At 50.6% G+C, this 21,635-nt stretch overlaps 1 protein-coding gene across 1 annotated transcript in view; it reads left to right on the top strand.

Moving 5' to 3' along the window:
• GRIK4 (glutamate ionotropic receptor kainate type subunit 4) overlaps window positions 1-21,635 on the top strand; it is a 332,664-nt gene that overhangs the window by 155,916 nt on the left and 155,113 nt on the right. The window contains exons 3-5 of the mRNA XM_065944185.1: window positions 5,270-5,367; window positions 9,955-10,120; window positions 20,338-20,516. Of these exons, the coding sequence (XP_065800257.1) occupies window positions 5,270-5,367; window positions 9,955-10,120; window positions 20,338-20,516 (443 nt within the window). The remainder of the gene's footprint in view (window positions 1-5,269; window positions 5,368-9,954; window positions 10,121-20,337; window positions 20,517-21,635) is intronic.

Genomic DNA, 21,635 nt, shown 5'->3' with positions numbered 1-21,635 from the left:
GGTCTAACTACTAGTGTAATTTCGAAGTAATTATGAATATGAATGGTATTTCAAGATCTCTGCACTACTATAATATGATCTGAAAACACTTGTGATGTCTATCAATGACAGAGTCGCAGTTACTGTTAATATACTGTGGTTTATGGCCTCTATTCCAAATTGAAGGGGATGCTAAATTTCAGTTAGGGGTTAGAGAAAATAATGCCATTTTTCTTCCCCCAAACGTTCACAGACCACTGACTTCTGCCCATAGATCTCAGGCAGCAGGGTTAAGACTGCTGGTCTAGTTAGAGAGACCAGCTTGGAACAGGCTCAGATAAGAAATTGCGGGGTGTGAACCAGGTGAGCTTGTGTGAAATGAGAGGAGAGGTGATGGAAGAAAGGGCTGGAAGGGTCATATCTTGAGAAGATCAGACCTGTCTGGATTTTACTTGTTCATCAGAAGACATTTTTTGATAATGAAATTTTAATTTTTATAATGATGTGTTATGAAAGGAATACATGCCCATTTATGTTAGAAAGTAGAGAGAAGGAGAAAAGAGCATCATTTAGTGTTCCACTGGTCAAGGTAATCTCTATTGCGATCTCGGTTAATCACTCGTGGCTAAGGGAGGTGGTGTGGTGCGGTGGTTAAGGAACCAACCCTGGAGTCAGGAGTTGGGGGTTTGAATCCTGACTCTGCCCTTTAACTTTCCTGTTTTCTTATCTGTAAAATGAAGGTGAGATAGATAGTATCTCTCTCATCAGGTTGTTTCCAGAATTAAGTAAGTCAATTCATATAAAGTGCTTAGAATGGGCCATAATTAGCACTTAATAAATATGGGCTTTAATAACCTCTTCTTCCAATCACTCCTCAGTGCCTCACTATTTTCTGTATTTGCTTACTTGTAACCTTCATATAGATACACATATAATTTTATATCCTGCTTCTTTCTCTTAATATTATTACATAAATATTTTTAATACTATTATAAACTGTTCATAAGCATTTTAAATGCCTAAGTAATATTCCACTTGGGTATATGACCCACACTTTAGATAACTATTTCCTTATGATGGGACATTTAGTTTATTTCCAATTTTCTGTGGTTAGAGTTGAGTGGGCTTCAGTGTGGTTCAGTGGCTATTTATTGAGCACATAACTCTTGATCCCACCCTGCTCGGTGTGGAGGGCACAGAGATAAATAAGACAAGCTTGCTGGCGTGTAGGAGCACACAGACATACGTTTAGGATTATAATTGGCCTCAGTTTGGAGAACGGATTGGAAATGAAGAATCCAGAGAAAGCCTTTAGGAGGCAGATAGTAGAAGGGCTGACGGAACTGACAGAGGGAGTGAGAAGGAGAGGATGGTGGGGGATGAGCCGGTCAAATGGTCAGAACCTGGCTGCTGGCTGTTGTAGCTCGTGAGTAGATTCAGTGAGAGAAGGCAAAGAAGAGTCAAAGAGACCATGATTTGAACTTCAGAAGCTAAGGGGGAGGGGGGGGAAGGGGATGGTAGAATGAAGTAGTTAGGAGTTTGGGCTCTGATGCCCAAAGTGAAAGTGTTACTCACTCAATCATGTCCAACTCTTTACGACCCCACAGACTATAGCCTGCCAGGCTCCTCTGTCCATGGAGTTCTCCGGGTAAGAATGCTGGAGTGGGTTGCCATTTTCTTCTCCAGGGGAGTCTTCCAGATCCAGGGATCGAACCTGGGCCTCCTGCATTGCAAGAGAATTCTTTACTGTCTGAGTCACCGGGGAAACCCAGATGGAGCTTTAAATTCAAGCCTGGCCCTATCATATATGACCTGTGTGACCTTGATCAAGCTACTTAAATTTTCTAAGCCTCAGTTTACCCATCTGTAAAGTGGGGATACTAATGAATCTTCCTGGAAGCGTGGTGATCAAGTCAGATTATATATGAAAAGGATATAACAGACGTGATATATTGGGAATAATCGTAAGAGTCCTGTGGCACATCAGTACCACTCTAAGTGTGTGTGTGTGCTCGGTCATTTCCGACTCTTTGCGACCCCACAGACTGTAGTCCACTAGACTCCTCTGTCCATGGGATTTTCCCAGAAAGCATACCACTCTAAATACTTTGTATGTATTAATTCACCTTAATGCTCATAACATCCCTACAGGAGAGGCGCTCTCAGCATCTCAGTTCTGTAGATGAGGAAGAAGGCTCGGGGAGTTTGGGTAACTTGCTTAACGTCTCACAGCCTTCAGCAAGTGATCCAGCCAAGACTCATACTCAGATAGGCTTGCATCAGAGCCCATGCTCTTAAGAACTGTGCTTTCTCTCTCTCTGCCTCCCTCTGTCCATGCTTAGTGCAGGACACCAGAGGCAACACCCTGCGGCAACACCCAGCAGGTGTTTGGAACTTGTTTCAAACCCAGGACATCTGTCAGAGTGTAGGATCCCCTGGGTAGAGATGAGTGGAGGCCGCAGGTAAGGATGAGATTGCCCAGGGAGAGTGAGGCATGGACAAAATCTAAATTTAGTGGGTAGCAGAGGGAAGAGGAGTTGGCCAAGGAAGTGAGAAAGACCTGTCAGAAAAGCAGATGAGAATCAGGACCAGAAGGTATCATGAAATTCAAAAGAACAAATGTAATCGGTAGCATCAAATGCTGCAAAAGAGAGATAAGAACAGCTAAGAGGTCCTTGGTGACCGTGGGGAAGCAGGTGCAGCAGAATGACAAGGCGTGGGGACCTGGACTGTAAGAAGCTGAACAGACATGGGCGAAGTGGCTGCAGGGAGGAGGGCAGACACGGAAGGTGGCTGCGAGCAAGTGGGACGGTCACAGCAGACTTGAATTCCAGCAATGACTCTGACCTTTGTCAGGTGTGTGACTTGATGGGTGTCGCTTAACATCCCTCAGATGCGGTTTCCTTATTGTTAATGTCAGGAACTGAGCTTCAGCCCTGGGGCTGCTGGAATTTGATGGAATCTGATGACCAGTGAACTCAGAGCTCCTCCCCGGCAGTAAGAGTTGAATTGGCTGAGATCACGTGCTCTAACTTCCGTGGAAGGAGCTTGAACTTTGATGAGCGTTCTCCAAAGGTAAATCTCGCCCTGGACTTCCCTGGTGGTCCAGTGGCTGAGACTCCACGCTCCTAATGCAGGGGGCCTGGGTTCCATTCCTAGTCAGGGAACTAGGAATGCCACATGCCACAACTAAAGATCCTGCATGCTGCAATGAAGATCGAAGATCCCACATGCTGCAACTAAGACCCAGTGCACTTGGATAAAATAAAATAAATACTTTAAAAAAACAATGGTAAAGCATGCCCACAGCTATTCCATCTCTGGGGATGGTTCTGACAGTACTGATGAGCCCTCCTTGGGCACCAACCACCCACAGCCTGTCTGTCAGCTGAGATCTGTGATGTTGTATTGATTGGACCCCTGCCTGAGCCTCGGGCTGAGAGAAGACCCCCCCACTGATCTATTGTTTGTGTGATAAACCACGGCACCAGGATTTGAACCCTGGTGCTCTGCCCACCCCCAGTGCCCATGAGAGCCAGGACTGGCTGTGTGGGCCAGTGGTTAGGACTCTGCTTTAGGAGAGAGGTTCCAGGTTGCAGGTGTGGCTTTGCAGTTGACTCCACGAGGATCCTTGGGCTGATTCCTTAACCTCAGTGTGCTGCGACGCTTTTTAACTTTTTGTTTATTAATTTTTGGCTGCCCTGAGTTTTCATCGCTGTGCATAGGCTTTCTCTAGTCATGGCGAGCGAGGGCCAACCTCCAGTTGTGGTGTGCGAGCTTCTCATTCTGGTGGCTCCTCTGTGGCTGGGCTCAGTTGTTGTGGCTCATGGGCCTAGTTGCCCCAGGGAATCTGGGATCTTCCTGGACCAGGGATCGAACCCGTGTCCTCTGCACTTGCAGGCTGATTCTTCTTCACTGGACCACCAGGGAAGTCCCTGCCCTGACTCTTGATGTTGAGAAGGAGGAAAATGTGTCCAGAGTCAGGCTTTGAGTTTTGTGGGGAAGGACGTCTTACAGTACAGCTGGGAATCACGGGGCATAATCTGAGGGGCGGCTCTTTGGTTCTCATATCACTGTGTGTGTCTTGAGAATTGTCCTACATTCTCTGTCCATCTGTTTTATCCTTTTTCCCTCACTTCCTTTCTCAGTCTATAGAATTTTAAAATCTTACATTCTCTCCTTTTCTGACCACGTGCCTCATCTACCCAGTCATTCATTCAACAAACTTGAACTAGGCCCCTAGAAAAAACATCATGCTAGAGCCAGGGAAGCATCAAATGGGGATTGAGAGATAAATACGGCTCAGCTCTGCCTTAAAGGGGTTTGAAATCTAGTGAGAGGAGTAACACATCTCAACAGCAAACTGAAATTGACCCATTTACAAGTGTCTTAGAACCAGGGGACAATCCATGGGCCTTAGAGCCCCAGGGAGGATGAATTCCACGTAAAGGAGGTAGGAAGGGGTAAGGAGGAGGTGGCATTTGAGATACTCCTTGACATGTGAGTGAGTGAGCATCCAGGGGAGAGGAGTGAAGAGTGTCTCCCCCGGGAGAGGTACAAGGTCATAGAGCATGCTGGTTGGTCAGGAAAGCACCTGTTGGATTCAGGGAAGGTGGGGGGGCGGGTTGGGTCAGGCTCCAGGCCGGGTGAAAGGAGAGTGGCGTTGAAAGATGGGGCTCCTCTCTGCCACCCTCTCTTGTCCTTCTGCTCTCTCTCCTGCTCCCCTTAACCTTCACGGAGCCGCTTTCTTCTCTCTGCCTGCAGCATCCTCACTGTCTTCCATCTCTCTGCTTGTCTGCCTTTCCTCCTCTCTAGACTCTCTTCCAGGGAGGTGGGGAATAATAGATTGGACGCCGGCTGGCTGTTCTGTGAACTGAGCCCTCGGCCCCTCAGCAGCCGTGTCTGGGCTCCCAGCACCCATCCTGCAGGCCAGGCCAGGGGAGGGCGGGGGAGCGACGTGCAGGTTTCCACCATGCACTTCCGTCCTTCAGTGACAGCCCAGACAATTTATACGTCCTGTTGGCAGAGGCCATATGTTGAAATAACCTAGGTCATTTCCTCATTTAATACCATCCATAAACTCTAATAAAAATGTCCAGGAGCCCAGTGGTCCAGGGGAGGAGAGGCGCTGGGTCTGGAAGGGTGGGAGGGGGACCAGGATGCGGGTGGGTGAGAGGTGAGGGGCCCTCAGGGGAAGATCAGAGGACTTGAGGCTGAAGCCCACGCCCCGCCTGATGAGGGCCTTGTTTCCTTTTCTGCTCCCCGCGCTCTGTCCGGCTGCTGGCTGCAGTGTGTCAGATTCTCCCCAAGGGCGTGGTCGCTGTCCTGGGACCATCCTCCAGCCCAGCCTCCAGCTCCATCATCAGCAACATCTGTGGGGAGAAGGAGGTGAGTGCTGGGCCGGGGTGGGGGCACTCTCAGCCTGTGCTTGGAGCCCAGAGAGATTCTGGACTCCTAAGGACGGGTGGTGTCACTAATAACAGCCATACAAATAAAAGAAGTGGGCCTTGGTAGGCACTTACTTTCTTCAGTTTGTTTGGATGGAGGGGACTCAGAGGAGAAGTTTCATAACAAGGCATTCAAGCTGAGCGCTTCCGAGTCTTGGGGCCCTGTGGCGGGCAGGGCAGAGGGGCTCCCTTGGTGGCTGAGGGTAGAAGGAGAGGCTGGGGAGGGTTGTCCAGGGGAGGCCGAGAGGGCTAAAGTCTGAGCCCCACAGGAACGCTCCAGAATATCTGTTTAGATATTGGGATTCTGGGGAGGAATCCCTTTGGGGCCAAGGCCTTGCTACATTTGGGGGCTTCCCTGGTGGTTCAGACGGTAAAGAATTTGCCTATGATGCAGGAGATTCGGGTTTGATCCCTGGCTCGGGAAGATCCCCTGGAGAAGGGCTTGGCAACCCACTCCAATATTTTTGCCTGGAGAATCCCATGGACAGAGGAGCCTAATGGGCTACAGTCCATGAGTCACAGAGAGTCAGACACGCTGGAATGACTAACAGTTCCACTTGCTACATTCTAGTGCTGAAATGCAGTTTGAAATCTTACTTCTATTTCATAAGTTCTCTAAAAAAGAGATTTTATTTTGCTTTCTTCTTCATTCACCAATTCCAATGCTTATTTCTCTAAAGTGTTAGGTCCATTCCCTCTAGTTTTCATTCCCCGGGAGATAAAAATACTCGGTTCTTAGGGAAATGACAGGGCGAAGCTTTGGACTATATTTGTGCACTAAATCTTTATTCTAAAAAAGAAAATGGAAACTTTTAAAATGAGAATTATTTATACCTACATTAAAATCTTAATGAGTAAAATAATGTAAAAGAGAGAAAAAGAAGATGCTTGGGCATGAGTTTCTGAGAGAGGGCTTGCTCCCTGTTCCAACAACTCTCTCCCTCCTTTTCCCTAAGGAGAAAACAAACTGGAACCTTCAGCGATTCCACTGCTGGAAACTTTCCTAGTCCATCTTGGAATCAATCAGTCCTTCCCCTTCAGATATATTCCTGGGAGATGATGACAAAGTGACACTGTAGCCTTCCAAAGAACTTCTAGACAGGTCATTTGGGGACAGATGGACTTGATCGTCAGGAGCTGGGGAGAGGGCAGAGCAGAGGAACTGGGGAATGGAAGGGTCAGACTTGCACCTGTTATAGGAGCCTGGAGGCTCAGACTTCTGGAAGCTTTAGCCTTGGGAGGGTCCAGTTCTTACAGCAGGACGGGGCACCTGCTTCGTGAGTTGCCCTCATGGGGACAGTGGAGCCACAGACTGGCCTCTGCCCACCCCAAGAGGCTCTCTGGAAGCCACTTCCTTGATGCCTGCACTTCTCTTATGATCAGAGGGCTTGATGAGTCCCCAAGGCTTTGAGAACAATATTAAATCTTCTCTGTGTTATGAGCCCGCTCTAAGAACTGTTACCAGCACAGTAGAATGCCCTGTGGTCCCAGTCCCAGTCCTGCAACGGGTCTTTCTTACCACTGCCTATAGGTGGAGCCCCTGAGCTTCATGCTGGAGGTAAGGTTTGTGCGGAATACTCCCCATCCCTACTCCCAGCCATCCTGAGAGAGGACTCCTGTGCCAGCCCAGGCCAAAAAAAAGAGCTTCTGTCCCACCGCAGTCCCTTCCAGCATCTCACAGCCCTGAGCCCCCGTGAGCTGGACCTGATGTTTAATTTAAACCTTTCTCACCGGCTCCAAGTAACAGCTCACATCTATGGCAGGCTGTTACTTCCCGCTGGCTGTGATCACCAAGTGAGGCTGCCAAGCTACCCATTGTCTCTTGTCTTCTCTCTCTCTCTCTTTTTTCTCCCCTCTCCCTCCTCCCCAGCACTTTCATCACTGTCCCCTGAAGTCATCTCCCCCCTCCCCAGTCTCCACTCCAGAATGGCTTCCTCTTGGGGTTCAGTGGTTATTTTATCTCGCTGAACACACCCTTTAACCCTGCTTGGCATTTCAGGCCGGAGGCGGAGACCCCGAGTTGCACCCATCTTCCCATCCCGCTGCCCGGGACTCCGTGCCATTGACCAGCCAGACAGGCAGTGCTGCCCAGGGAACCGCCAGACAGTTACCCCTCATCTGTCTGGTCATGTTCCTTTCAGAGCAACCTTTCCTTTCCATTCAGATTATGCATTTCTTTTAATATTTTATGAGGCTGAACTGCCTTACACTGATTCCCCTCAGCTTCAGGAAAAAGAAATGGAGTCCTCACTGAGGAGTTCATCCCTTTAAATGCTGCTAACATCCCTGAAGGTCCTGCGGCTGGCGGCTTTCTGCCTCGCTGTTCTTCCCCTCCATGCTGCTCACCTCTTCCCCCGATCCACACCTCCATGGTGATGTCCTAGGATGCATTTGTAATTGCAGATCAATTACCAATTGATTTTTGTCCTAGAGAGAGAGTCAGCAGGTCTGGCCTGGCCATCCCCACCCGGACCCATCAGAGTGTCTGGCTGCTTCCACAGCAGCATTTAAAATGCTGGACTGTAGGAGCCTTCCCACCAGCCCCTTCCTAGGGATACCCCTCAGCCCCCACCCCCAGTACAAACAACCCCAAGAGCTTGTCCAGGAGTTCCTAGATTTGGGAAGAAAGGGGAAAGGGAAGGAGAAAAGGCATCGCCTTTATCCCACATGTTAGGCACACAGCTAATACATGCTTCACACACAGGGTCTCAATTTATCCTCCCAAAGCTCAAGAAATACCTGTTGTTTCTCCGTGTGAATGAAACCTAGAGAGGTTAAGCAGTTTGCCCTAAATCACACAGCAGAACCTGATGCAAACCCAAACTCGAAAACTCTTTCTCCTGAGTCTTCACTTTCCTGACCTTTTCCTGCTCCATCTCTGGGATCCGTAGATCCATGGGAATCACTAAGGGTGCTTTCTATGGAGGGTAAGTTAGCTGCTGATGGAACCTGGTAGGCTGGATGGCCACACAGGGAGGGCCTTGGGCAGCGATGCTCAAATGTGTGAGCGAGCCAGCCTAGCTACCCTGCCCAGCCCTGGCCTCCAGCTTACCCCTCTGTGAACTTTTTTTCATTCACCGTTCGTTTGTGATTCATTTAAGACAGATTGTAAGGGTTGCAAAATATCGGTGGGAAGAAAGACCCCTTATGACACACCCCAGGTCAGTGTCACTCTTCAACATCTGTCATTACTCATCAGGCTCTCTCCCCAGTGCTATGCTTTTCAGTCTCTGCCGGAAAATATTGGTTGCCTTCTCTCTATGGTTAAAGGGCTAATCCTAGTTGAATTCAGGAATTTTCTCCCTAGTTTCTGCTAAATCTTGACCCTCCCCTCATCCCGGTCTCAGGGGAGCTCTGGTCTCTGGCTGACTTCTTCCAGAAGCTTAAAAGGATAAGTTAGCAGATTTTTCCAGAGACCATGTCAACATCATCCCAGACTCTGGGCCAGTCCAGACAGAGACAATTTCTGCAATCGTGCCTGAATAACCCAGTCTGGGAACCAACCAATTCACTATCGGGGAGTTCTTCTTGCTGTCTACCCTCAATCTTGCTCACTTTCATGTTAGTTCAAATGCGCACTTATAGTAACCTGGCCCTTACACTGGGCACCCTAAGTGAGCTTGAGGGATGAGTTTTCAGCCCCATCTCTGGTAGAGATCCGGACAGCCTTTAGCTCTTCTGGCTCTGGGTACCAGGGTGACAGAATGCAATCAAGGTGGATGGCAGCTTATTACATTTTAACTTTCCTATTACCTACCCAATAGCCTAAGCCGCCAATAAAGCAGCCATCACAGCCTGTTAATATCTATTTCTGGGAGAACAGGGGCAGAAGGCAGGGGCAGTGCCTCCCGGAAATGTCAGTAATAGATGCAGAGGGAACCTGACACTGTCCTAATGAAGCCAAAGCAGGTATTTATTTACCTGGCTCCATTCAGAGGCTCTCTAGTCGGTTTCCCAGCATGCAGCGCTTGCCATCCTCACATGTGTCTTCAGAGGAAAACATGCCAGGCTTTACCCTAGAAATTTTGTCCAGAGCTGGTTTATACATCTGTTGGCTAGACTGGGTTGAAGGGGCCCCTTGGTTAGTCCCCAGGGCAATATATTTCTCTTTTTGCCATCTCTGCTGATTCATTAACTGCAAATAATATAAGGATTATGCCTTCAAGAGCCCTTTGTCTCGCTGCCTAGCAGGAGGCAGTTCCTCTGAAAATAAAGACCTATTGTTTTGCCTTCTCGAAGCCACAGAACTCCGCTCCACGGTCCACAGTCCATTTATGCAGGTCTCTGGCTGCATGGTTTCCCATCCTGGGTCTCGAGTGTTGTCAGAGATGCCATCTCATCTTCCTCCTATGGCGTGGGTGCCCTGACTCCCACAAGCCCCATCTCTTACCAGGCAAGGGTCTCTCATGGAAGAATCTGCCCTCTGCAGTCTTATCTCACCTGTCCCTCTTTTCTTTCTCTCTCACTTGCTCTCCAATCTTCCCCGCTGCCCGTTTTTTTTTTTTTTTTTTTTTGCTCCTGCTCCCAGGTCCCTCATTTCAAAGTGGCCCCAGAGGAGTTTATCAAGTTCCAGTTCCAGAGATTCACAACCCTGAACCTCCACCCCAGCAACACCGACATCAGCGTGGCTGTGGCTGGGGTCCTGAACTTCTTCAACTGCACCACCGCCTGCCTCATCTGTGCCAAAGCAGAATGTAAGTTTCCCCAGGCTGGCTGCGCCCAGAAGGTCAGGTCCTGTCTGTGTCAACCCGACTGGTTTGCCCCTCCCTGGCTGGAGACCACACCCCGCAGGGGAGGGCTCTCTCTGATGTTAGAGACACCAGAGGATTCGGGCCTTGCTGGGTGTCCTTGGCTGTTTGTCCGTGTGTGTATATGTGAAAGAGAGAGCAGTCCAGGGGCCCCCTTTGTCAGAAACTCCCCAGGCATGGGCCGAACAGCAACAAGCTCATTTACAGGGAGACTGGCCAACCGCCAAGACTTTCTGCATCTGAGAATGCAATTCCCACATTTTCAGCCTCATTGTTAAGGAGCTACAAAGAGAGAGGGAAAATATAAAATTGGATGCATTTGTATTTGATGGGTTGAAGAGCTTCTTTCATTGGAGAGCAGGTTTTGCTGATGGAACAAGGTTCAAGGTCAATTCCTGGTGAAGTGTTTTTTTTTTTTTTTCCTACAGATGCAGGTTTTAGAAATGTGTTTTCTCTGACTCTCAATTTGCGACATAAATTTAGTGTTTATGAGATTTAGCTAATTTAAGCCAGCACATTCCAGCAAATTTGTGCATCTGTGTGCTCCCCGTGACAGCTGTGCACCCACATGCAGGCAGGCAGGTGCCGGCCCCTGGCTCCCACTGGGGCCCAGAGTGCAAGCCCCCGGCACCTGTGTCCTGTGCGGGTTTTACCGTGCAGGTCTGGGTGGGCTGCAGGGGCAGAGGTGCACCATTCCTGTTCCGCCCTCTATGGCTTCTCAGAACCGCTCGGTGTGGTAAGTCCTTCCTCCAACCTGGAATGCCCACAGCATCTGAAAACAAAAGCCCCCTCTCTGCCAAGGGCCAGACCCATTTCTTATGGGACCTCTGCACCTCACTGCCCCCACTTGTGCATTCATTCATTCATTTATTTGATACAAAATGAGTACTTGCTCAGTGCTACCCAAGAAACAAAGTAACTGAGTCCCAGCTATGCATGCTTTTCAAATATATATATATATATATATAGTTTTATTTGGCTGTGGCGGGTCTTAGTTGTGGCAGGTAGGCTGTCTAGTTGCGGTTCATGGGCTTCTCTGTAGTTGTGGCGGACAGGCTCAGTAGTTGCGGCGCGGGCTTAGTTGCCCCACAGCATGTAAGATCTTAGTTCCCCAACTAGGTATCAAACTTGCATCCCCTGCATTGGAAGGTGAGTTCTTAGCCACTAGACCACCAGGAAAGTCCCTATGCATGTTTTTTTTTTTTTATGCTTTATTTAATTATTCAACAACTCGGAGGTTTTGGAAATGTTGGAATGTCACATTTTAAAATTCAATGCACTTTAAAATCCAGTTTCTTAGTCTCTCTAGCCACACTTCAAGTGCTCAAAAACCACGTGTGAATAGTGCAGTAGAGAACATTTCCATCCTCACAAAAAGTTCTATTGGACAGCATTGCTTTAGATGATAAGGTTTTGTGGACAAAGCATTTTGTAGCCCCCAAAAGAGAGAGAAATGTTTAGATAACACTTCATTCTATCTCTCCCTCATGGAGAATTTCAGCACACATTACCATGGGCACTCTGAGTTGTCCTGTGGCCAAAAGAGCTATTTACCTCAGCATCTTCCAAATAGGTTTGATCATATGCCCCCAAAAGGATGCTGATCTAAAAGCCCACACAGGATGCTAGTATTCGATGGAACACAGTTGGGATACAGTGCATTCCACCAGGTGGCCTTCCTCGCGTGGCATCTTTACACCACTGAAAGGTTTAACAGAATCAAAGATTCTCCCCGGGAAATTTCTGCCACCAGCCCACTCAGGCAGGACTGAACTGGCCTACCCCATGCACCCAGCGGGGATGCTGAAGGACAGGACAGGCTGTAAATATGGCCAGGCAAAGGTTGCTCTGAAGCCCTTGTCTGTGCTGGGTTGCAGTGTCTCACCAACCTGACAGGAAGTCCTTTCTTGTGTCTAGCCAGAGGCCCTCTTGCTTTAAAGCTGAGCCCTGTTTCCTCGGCTTCAGCTCTTACTGGGTTTTGGACGTGAGTTGCTCAGATGTTGGTTAAGCACCTGCCGTGTGCCGAGCACTATGCTAGATATGGTTGCCTCCTAGCCCAGGGCGCTTTCCATTGGAATTGACATTCTCTGACATTCAAACAGTTCCTTGCAGATTGCAAAGCACTTTCACTTATGTTTCCCCACTTTACCTCCCTCTTTCTCAGTCATTCCGAGCTGAGCAAAGAGTCTGGGAGCCGCTAAGTGATTTGACTTAAGGTCACACAGCTGGTACGTGACAAATCTGAGCGGGGGCTTCCTCCTCTCTGGGCCCTCCCACCCTCCTGGGCTGCGCCAGGCTCAGGAGGGCTTAGGGTGGGCTCTGCAGGGCAGGCATAGTGTCCTTGGCAGGGCAGAGATCTCTCTGGAACAGTGCAGACCCTTCCTCCCTTGAGTGGGTGCGAGATGGCTGAGCACAGACAGCAGTCCTGGAGAGGATGAGTCTGCTCAGGTGCTGGCAAGGCCGGCCCACAGCCCAGGCGGGACTCATCAACCACACAGTGCCGCCTCTGCTCCAAGGAGAAGAACTCATCTCTGGAGGCTGCTGACTGACTGGCCCCACCTCCCAGAGGTGGAAAGAAAGTGGGGCAGAGCAGAAGTTCAAGGGCAAAGAGGATTAAAAATCTAATCAAAGGATGAAGAAATGAGGGGCTGAAGGGAAACGCAGCTCAGAGCTTGGGAGGAGACACTCTTCCATCTCCCTTATTAATGCAGGGCCGAGAGACGCTGCAAGTCGAATTAGGAACAGGAATCTAATTCTGTTTTCCTAGCGTCAAAATTAGGCATAACAGAGATCATTCCCTGGGGAATCACACCGCTTACGCTCCTTCTTCCCCAAAGTAGATTTTTAATAAGCAGGTTTTGGACCAAGTACAGTTGTATTATGGATTGCATTATTTTTCTTTAATGGGGAAAAAAAATCAGAACATCTGCAAGTATCTAGTGCTAGTGAGCTTGAGGGAGGCAAGGTGAGGAGCCCAGGCGTGGCTGTCCCCGTCACCCCCACGGGGCTGGGGGAGTTTGCTGTTAGGAGACTTTCAACAAAAGTTGGGGTTCCCCACCATGGCCCCCGAGTCCCCTTTGGTGAGATCTCCCAGCCCTGCCGCAGAGTTACCTGTTGAGACCTTCAGGCTGGACCCAGAGACTCTTCATTCAGTTCAGTTCAGTTGCTAAGTCGTGTCCGACTCTTTGCGATCCCACAGACTGTAGCACACTAGGCCTCCCTGTCCTTCACTATCTCCCGGAATTTGCTCAAACTCAGGTCTGTTGAGTCGGTGATGCCATCCAATCCTCTCATCCTCTGTCACCCTCTTCTCCTCCTGCCCTCAGTCTTTCCCAGCATCAGGGTCTTTTCCAATGAATCGGTTCTTTGCATCAGGTGGCCAAAGTATTGGAGCTTCAGTTTCAGCATCAGTTCTTCCAATGAATGCTCTGGGTTGACTCTTCATGGTCACAAGCATAATATGCTGTGCATTTTCATGGTGTTGCTATACATAGTTCAGATCATCTTTTTGTTTGTTTGTTTTTCGTGCTTGCTTTGGCATTTCTAAGTGTTTTAATGTCCTTTTTTGTGTGTGTGGCTACAAGTTCTGTGCCCCTACACCCTCTGCTACTTATGTACCACCTCTGTAACTCAGAATCAGAAGCCTGGGTTTGGACCTTGCTCGGCCTGTGGGTTCTGAGCTCTGCCCTGCATCTCTCCTGTTCCAGAGTTTAGTCTCTGTGTGCAGTGCATTCAGTTGTATTCAGTTGTATCTGATTCTTTGCGACCCTCTGGACTGTAACCCACCAGGCTCCTCTGTCCATGGGATTCTCCAGGCAAGAATACTGGAGTGGGTTGCCATTTCCTGCTCCAGGGGATCTTCCCAACCCAGGGACCGAACCCTTGTCTCCTGTGGCTCCTGCATTGCAGGTGGATTCTTTACCGCTGAGCCACCTGGGCTGACCTGTTTGGTCTCTACCCAGGAATAATGATGATACCTGCTTTCTGGGCCGTTGTGGGGATAAATCCACAGTATGTGAAGAAGCTTAGGAAACAACAAAAGCAGGTCTCAGGTCAGAGATGCCTGCTGGGCCCCAGCAATTAATAAACAAACAGGGACTTCCCTGGGGTTCCAGTGTTTAAGACTCTGCATTTCCATCCACTGCAGGAGGCTCAGGGTTCAATCCTTGACCGGAGAACTAAGATCCCACATGCCGTGCATTGCAGCCAAGAAAATTAAAAAACAACAGCAACAAAACAACAAAGAACTAACCCAATCAAACAAACACCCTGGAGAAACCAAGGGGAGTCCCCGGGTGAGGTTTTTCCCACGTCCATCCTTGCTGTCAGAGAAGGGGGCAGCCTGGATGGCCAAGCAGGGCAGCAGACAGTCCTCCTGGGAACAAGAAGCCTCCATCCCCTCTCTGTCTCCTCCTCTGACCCCCATGGTCTCGCCTTTTCTGTCTTTTCTTGGGGCCAGGTCTAGGTGTGGGATGGGACAAAACTGAAAGGTGGGTAAAATCAGCCCACTGTTCAAGCATTTGAACTTGTTCCATGCCCCTGCCCCTCTTGGGACACCTCGGACCCTCATCCCTCTTGCTCCATCAGAATCTGCTCCCTGGAAAGCTAGGGCATGAAGACAGCACAGCTGAGGCACGTGCACCTGTCAGGGGGAGGGGAGTGGCCACGCACAAGGTTTTGGTGCTCCAGGTCGAGTGGCGGGTTCATCACCTCCCTGCATCCTCACCACCATCCTCTAGTCGATGTTACGTCAGCTGCCGCTCACAAGAGTTTAAAGTGAACGTGTGAATGGGCTTCCCTGGTGGCTCAGCTGGTAAAGTTGTCTGCCTGCAAAGCAGGAGACCCAGGTTTGTTCCCTGAGTCAGGAAGATCCTCTGCCTTCACCAGAAGGGAATGGCTACCCACTCCAATATTCTTACCTGGAGAATCCCATGGACAGAGGAGCCTGGCAGGCTACAGTTCATGGTGTCGCAAAGAGTCAGACACGACTGAGCGACTAACACTTTCACCAGCCGGGAATGTTATGATCTTCCAGGATCAAAGCCTGAAGCCCAGGGGATCAGCCAGTGGAGAGGGAAATGATCACTTATTCCCACTTGTGGATACAAGCATCCTCTGTGTCCCTGGCAGGCCCATCACTTAGCTCTTTGTGTCCTTGTCCCGCAGCCCCATCCAACCCCGGCTGTGCCTTTCTTAACCTGCCCATCCGTCTGCTGCCCCATCTCCCAGTCTCAGAAGCCAGCCTCTCTCCTTCTTCCTGGAATAGCCAGTCTGCTGGCTTTCGCATCGATCCATCCCATCACACCCTGAGCAATACTAATAGGTTCCCCAGGTCCCCTCTCAGCCTTGGACTTGGCAGCTAGGCCCGCTGCTGGGCTAAGGGACCCACAGGATACGGGGGTCAGGGTGGAACTGGAGGGGAAGCTGGGGAGAGAGCAGCCTTGAACCCCTCTGGTGGCAGCTGCCTTTGACAAATACCTTAGTTCCATTAAGGGGTTCCTAGTGGCACAGATGGTAAAGAATCTGCTTGCAGAGCAGGAGACCCAGATTCCATCTCTGGGTCAGGAAGATCCCCTGGAGGAGATCATGGCTACCCACTCCAGAATTCTTGCCTGGAGAATCCTATGGACAGAGGAGCCTGGCGGGCTACAGTCCATGCGATCGCAAAGAGTCGGACATGACTGAGTGACTAACACACTACACTTGGTTCCATTAAACAGGTAGAGGTAAGGTAAACAGCAATTTGAAATGGCAGACTGTACTGAAAAACTCCTGACATGCTTAATGTAACTAAACCACTCTTCCTCTTCTGCAGATGTTTTCCACTTCCTAGAATTAAAAAAAAAAAAAAAAAAAAGAATCCTTTTCTAATTCATAAAGAATCTCTGGGCTAGAAAGGCACCAACATCTTCGTAGTTCAACTTTCCAAGCACTGATTTAATTTCCTCTACAACCATCCTCAAATGGGGCTTCAGTCTTTCCTTGATTACCTCCAGCCATGGGGAACTCACTCCCTCATGATGTAGGCCACTGTCTCTTTAGAGAGCTCCAGCAGAGTTTCTTCCTTACGTTGAGCCAAGTGCAGCTCCCTGTGACTTCCATCCATTCACTCTTCCTGGGGGTAGTCCTTGACTATAAGTCCAGAGCAAGCCTGTCTTGTGACAGCCCCTTCCCTCTGCCTCAGGCCAGGCACCCCTTCCTTCAGCAGCTCCTCAAGTGACATGGTGTCTGCTCCTACCCGGCGCTGCTTCTCCCTTGACTTCTCAGGAGGGAGTCTCTTCTCTCACAGTCTCCACTCGTTCCACCAGCAAGCACCGTGCACCCTGCCTCTCACTGGGGCTGAGCTGCGGAGTCTGAAATAGGATCCCTACCCAACACTGTGAAATAATTAGACTACATGTTATCTGTTGTAATATATGCATATATGCGTAAGCATATGCTATCAAATGTTTCTTATGGTTTATAACCAAGGGCTGTATCCTGCGAATTGGATAATAAATCCTGAACGAGTTGGAAGAAGAGAGAAGGGGAGGGTGGGGGCTGGAGATCGGAGAGAGGGTTTTGGGGGGAGGGGACGGGGTGAAGGACAGTTAGGATGTGAAGGGGTGGGGGGGGGGTGGATGAAAACCAGCTTCGTGAGGCACCTTCCGGGTGACAGTCACTGATCTGCTCACTTGACTCCCCCTGTAAGGTGGTCATTTCCCGTGTCCCACAGATGGGCACACACAGAGGGGCGGGGGCAGAGGGAGTGGCCCCCACACGCTAACCTGGTGGCACCGGAGCTGGGATTCGCAGCCGCTGACCTTGTGCCCTTCTTGCTACTTCAAGCTCGGCGCAGCCTGGGAAGGGGAGGGACTCCTAGGAGATGCTGGGGGAGGTGGCGGGCCTCCCAGGGACTCGCCGCCCTTCTCCCCTGCCTCCCAGCAAACAGTGTTGGATGAGATGCTGCTTCTTGTTTAAAGGGCAGCGAGGGTGGGCACGTGGGCATCGATGGGAGCAGGGTCCCCGGTTTTCCTGGCACATAGGGGCTCTTTTTCCCTGGGAGCTCAGTGCTCTTACCAGCTTTCAAGGGATGCAGGGTCCCTGGGCTGCCTTTCCCAGGCTGCTCCGCGCCATGTGTAATTGTAAAAGCTCCCCAGGCTTCCATCTCATCCCACTGAGTTTCATCGACCATCTGAAGGATCCCAGGGCATTTGGCCTCTCTCCCAGTCGAACTCCAAAGGTTCTCCCTGCTGCATTCCAGGCCCAGTGGGGAGTCCACCCTCACTAACCCTCCCTTGCTCATACCTCCAGCTGCTCCCCTAAAGCGTGTCCCGAGGACAAATCTTTCCTTGAGCCAAGGAGCTGGCCAAGACTCCAGCAGCTCCATCCCTGTGGCCTCCCTGATCTCCTTGACCTTTTGATCAGGTACTCAGACCTTTGTCTCAGTGCGATTTTGCTTTTCACAGCATCTCTGTGACGATGTGAATATGCTTTGCATTGTACATATAGGATGAAATGCAGTTGCCCCATAGAAACCAGATTTTTAGGCCACCAAGCAAAAAAGGGATACGATTGGGGCTTTTAAAAAAATTTTATTGGAATATAGTTGATTTCCAATGTTGTGTTAGTTTCAAGGGTATAGCAAAGTGGATCATATATACATATCTATATGGTCACTCTTCTTTTAGATTCTTTCCCCATATAGGTCGTTATAGAGTATTGAGTGGAATTCCCCGTGCTGTACTGTAGGTCCTTATTATCTATTTTATACACAGTACTGGGGATATGATTTGAACTTTGCTATACACTTAGCTGGGGCTTCCCAAGGTGGCATTTGTGATAAAGAACCCACCTGCCAGTGCAAGAGACATAAGAGATGTGGGTTCGACCCCTGGGTTGGGAAGATCCCCTGAAGAAGGGCATGCCCACCCACTCCAGTGTTCTTGCTTAAAGAACCCCATAGACAGAGGAGCCTGGCAGGCTATGGTCCATAGGGTAGAGCTGGACTGCAAAGAGCTGGACACAACTGAGCGACTGAGCATGCAGGCACACACTTAGCTACTGGTTCCTGGCCTCGGAGACCCTGGAGGGCAGGGCCTGTACCTGACCCATCTTCTCTGCTGGCGTCTTGTCAGCCCAGTGCCTGTCACTAGGACAGTGAGTGTTGGATGAACAGATGAGTACCTTCTCCCTCTACTGCCTCACTAAGCCGCCATTCCCGACCTTTGTGTTCTTATGGGAATGAGTAGATACAAGAGAAGCAATGTTGACTCCATGCATGCCAGCTCCCAGCCTGCCTTCACATAGGATCTCAGTGAGTTCTCACCTGTTATGCCCGTTTTGCAGATGAAGATTGAGATTTGAAGAGGTTAGACGGTTCTCAAGGTCACAGCTAGCGAGAGTTGACCCTGAGCTTGAATCCAGATCTGCATCAAAGTCGGCAGGAAGAGCCCCGGCAGCTTTGGTGCCCTTCTGGATGGAGGGTGGTGGTGTGGAGCCGTGAGGGGCACAGACAGCAGCAGGGGGTCTAACAAGCCTCCACTGAGGCCTGTTTGGAAAGGAAGGGAAAACCTGCTCGACTCTGGGCTTGCACAGCCTGCGTTTCTGAAAGCTCTTTGCAAAGGACAGGCCCTCTAGGGGCTTCTCCACCCCTACCGCGGCCGCTCATTCCTTGGACCACCTTTTCAGGACCCAGGGTGGGGGTGGGAGTTAGGGATTGGCCCCACCTTCCAGGGCTCCGGTCTCCATCACGCCAGACCCACCCTGCTCCCTAGCTCCCTCCACCCTGCCCCCTCGCCCTTCACACAGCACACCGAGGCTTTCGCCCCCAAGTCCTGAGACATGTGTGCCCATGCCTCCCGGGGTTTTGTGTCTGCTGCTCCTGGTGTGTCTTATCCTAAGAGGAAGTCTGGACTCAGGGAAGAGGATGGGAGGGAGACAAGGAAATGGGAATTCTGGTCCCAGCTCTTTCCCTGGGCACATCCTGTCATTTCTCTACAAGATGAGGAAGGTGGTACAATGCTCTGTATTTTTTTTTTTTAAATATTTATTTACTTGGCTGTGCTGGGTCTTCGTTATGACACTGGGGATCTCTGATCTTTGTTGCAGGATGTAGGACCTTTGGTTGCAGCAAATGAGATCTAGTTCTCCAGCCAGGGAGGGAACCCAGGCCCCCTGCATTGGGAGTGTGGAATCTTAGCCACTGGACCACCAAGGAAGTCCCTACAATGCTCTTCAGATGCCCCCTTATCTTACCTTTTGGTCCTCAAGGATCAGGAGGGGGTTTAACCTGCACAGGGAAGAGGCTTCTTCAGGGTCACATTCATGACCTCCCTGCATTTAATATTCCTTTAACCAGTGCAGACACCAGAGCACCGGGCTCTTTGACTGGTTCTTAGAGAGCATCCCTCCCCGGGCCATCCACTGTGTGTGGTGACAGTGTCTGGGAGAGTTCCTCCTCTCCTGCCTCCTGCTCGCCTTTGTGCTATGGGAATGGAATACTTTGTACAATCTTGGGAGGACTTAAACGAGATGAGCCATTAAAATGTTTAGCCCATTACCTGGAATGCAATAAGAATTCAATGAATGTTACTCTTGTCATTGATTGGCTTTGGGGAGCGGATGCCTGTAGGTCTCTTTCCATTGGAATTGGGACCACTGCCTTCCCCTGAGACCCCTACCTATGCACACACACTCCTCCTGGCCTACTTTTCAGAGATGTCGTTTAAGACCCATGTGTCTTGGTGACATCCATCTGCAATCCCTTCTCCCACGTGCTCGGCAGCGAATAGCAAGGGCCGGGCAGAGTCCTTAGCTCAGGATCCCCGGTTGTTCTGGGTCCACCTGACTGCCTGCTGGGGTACAGTTCAAAACCTGTTCTTTCATAATCATAGCAATACCTTGTCTCAGAGCAGCTCCTGTGTTCTGAGGAGTTCAAAGCATTTTGCTAGATCTGTTTTTTGGGCCTTGCGACCTGGAGGGAACTGCTCCCTGACCTCCACCATGGAAATAAAAGCTGGATGTAACATTTATGAGGGTTCACCATGTGCAATGCTCCAGCCTAACCACTTGATGCCAGACCCAGGACCCTGCCTCCCTCCCGAGTTTTCTGGCTTTGGCTCCCCTGTTTCCCGAGGCAGCACCGTGGACCCTCAGGTGCTTCGTCCTCTCTTCCCCTCCAGGCCTTTTAAACCTAGAGAAGCTCCTCCGGCAATTCCTTATCTCCAAGGACACACTCTCGGTCCGGATGCTGGATGACGCCAGGGACCCCACCCCGCTCCTCAAGGAGATCCGGGACGACAAGACCGCCACCATCATCATACATGCCAACGCCTCCATGTCCCACACCATCCTCCTGAAGGTGGGCGCCGGGCCGGGCGGGTGCTGGTGGGCGCCGAGCATCCCCCGCCTCTGAGCTGACACTCTGCTCCCGTCTTGCCCTGGGTGTCCCCCCGGACCGAGGTTGGAGGAGCCCTGGGCTGGACCTCTGACCCCGACAGTGTGCTTCAGTTTCAGTGAACAGCTCCTGAAAGCTAAGGGGAAAAAGTAGGATGATGCAACGTCACAGCATTTAACTCTCCGTGCAACAGGGCTGAGACATTGGCCACACCTAGATCTGCCAGGGGCTCTGGTCCAGGGGTTCCTAGGAGGGACAGGTGTGGTGGGGTGGGCTGCTTGGGGGCTGAGGCTATTTGCCAAGCCAAGTAGAGGCATCTCCATATTCTAACAGCCAGGGCTGTCTCATCCGTGTGTATTACTGAATACCAGCCCTGAGTGTAATCTTTACATGTGTTCTATCGTTTACCGAGTGCTGCCGTGCCATTTTTCAATGTAATCCTCTCCGTGACCACACGAGGTGGACATGATAGCACCCCCTGGCAGCAGAAGAAGCTGAGAGTCTGAGAGATGAGCTGCTTTGTCCAAGGCCAGCCCTGTGAGGAGCAGCGCAGAGCCTGCCTCAGTTCTCTTCACAGGAAATCAGTCCATTTCTCCCCCTCTCCCCACCCGCTCCTGGGGACACAGACACCAGCCCCTGAGTCAATGTATACACATGGAAACTGGAACTCTCTGAGGGAGGCCGATCCAAGAGAGAGAGACAGAGACAGAGGCAGAGGCAGAGACACACACAGAGACAGAGACAGAGGGAGAAAAGCCAGTGCCTGGGGGTCCACGCTGGACAAACAGCTGCAATCATCTGGGCATCCTTGGGCCCACTGGGACTGTGTCCTGGGCTGGCGTCTGGGCTAAGCAAGCAACCCCAGACAGAGTGGACCCTGCCAGGCTCCGCCCTGGCTCCGGCAGCTCCCCCAGCCTCTCTGGGCTCATGGTCTCATCTAGTGCTGTCTTAATTGCACATTTAAGTGCAGCCCAGCGTCTTCCACTGGGGGAACGAGGTTCCTCATTAACCTCGGCAGGGCCGCAAGGAGCCCGGCAGACACTGGATGATTCTCTTTTCCTCTCCCTCCCTTGCAGTCTCCTC

This window comes from Muntiacus reevesi, chromosome 9, assembly GCF_963930625.1.
Source record: "Muntiacus reevesi chromosome 9, mMunRee1.1, whole genome shotgun sequence".
In the NCBI taxonomy this organism is placed as follows: domain Eukaryota; kingdom Metazoa; phylum Chordata; class Mammalia; order Artiodactyla; family Cervidae; genus Muntiacus; species Muntiacus reevesi.
Note: the sequence above shows the minus strand (reverse complement) of the source record. Positions and strands in the feature narration are given on the sequence as shown.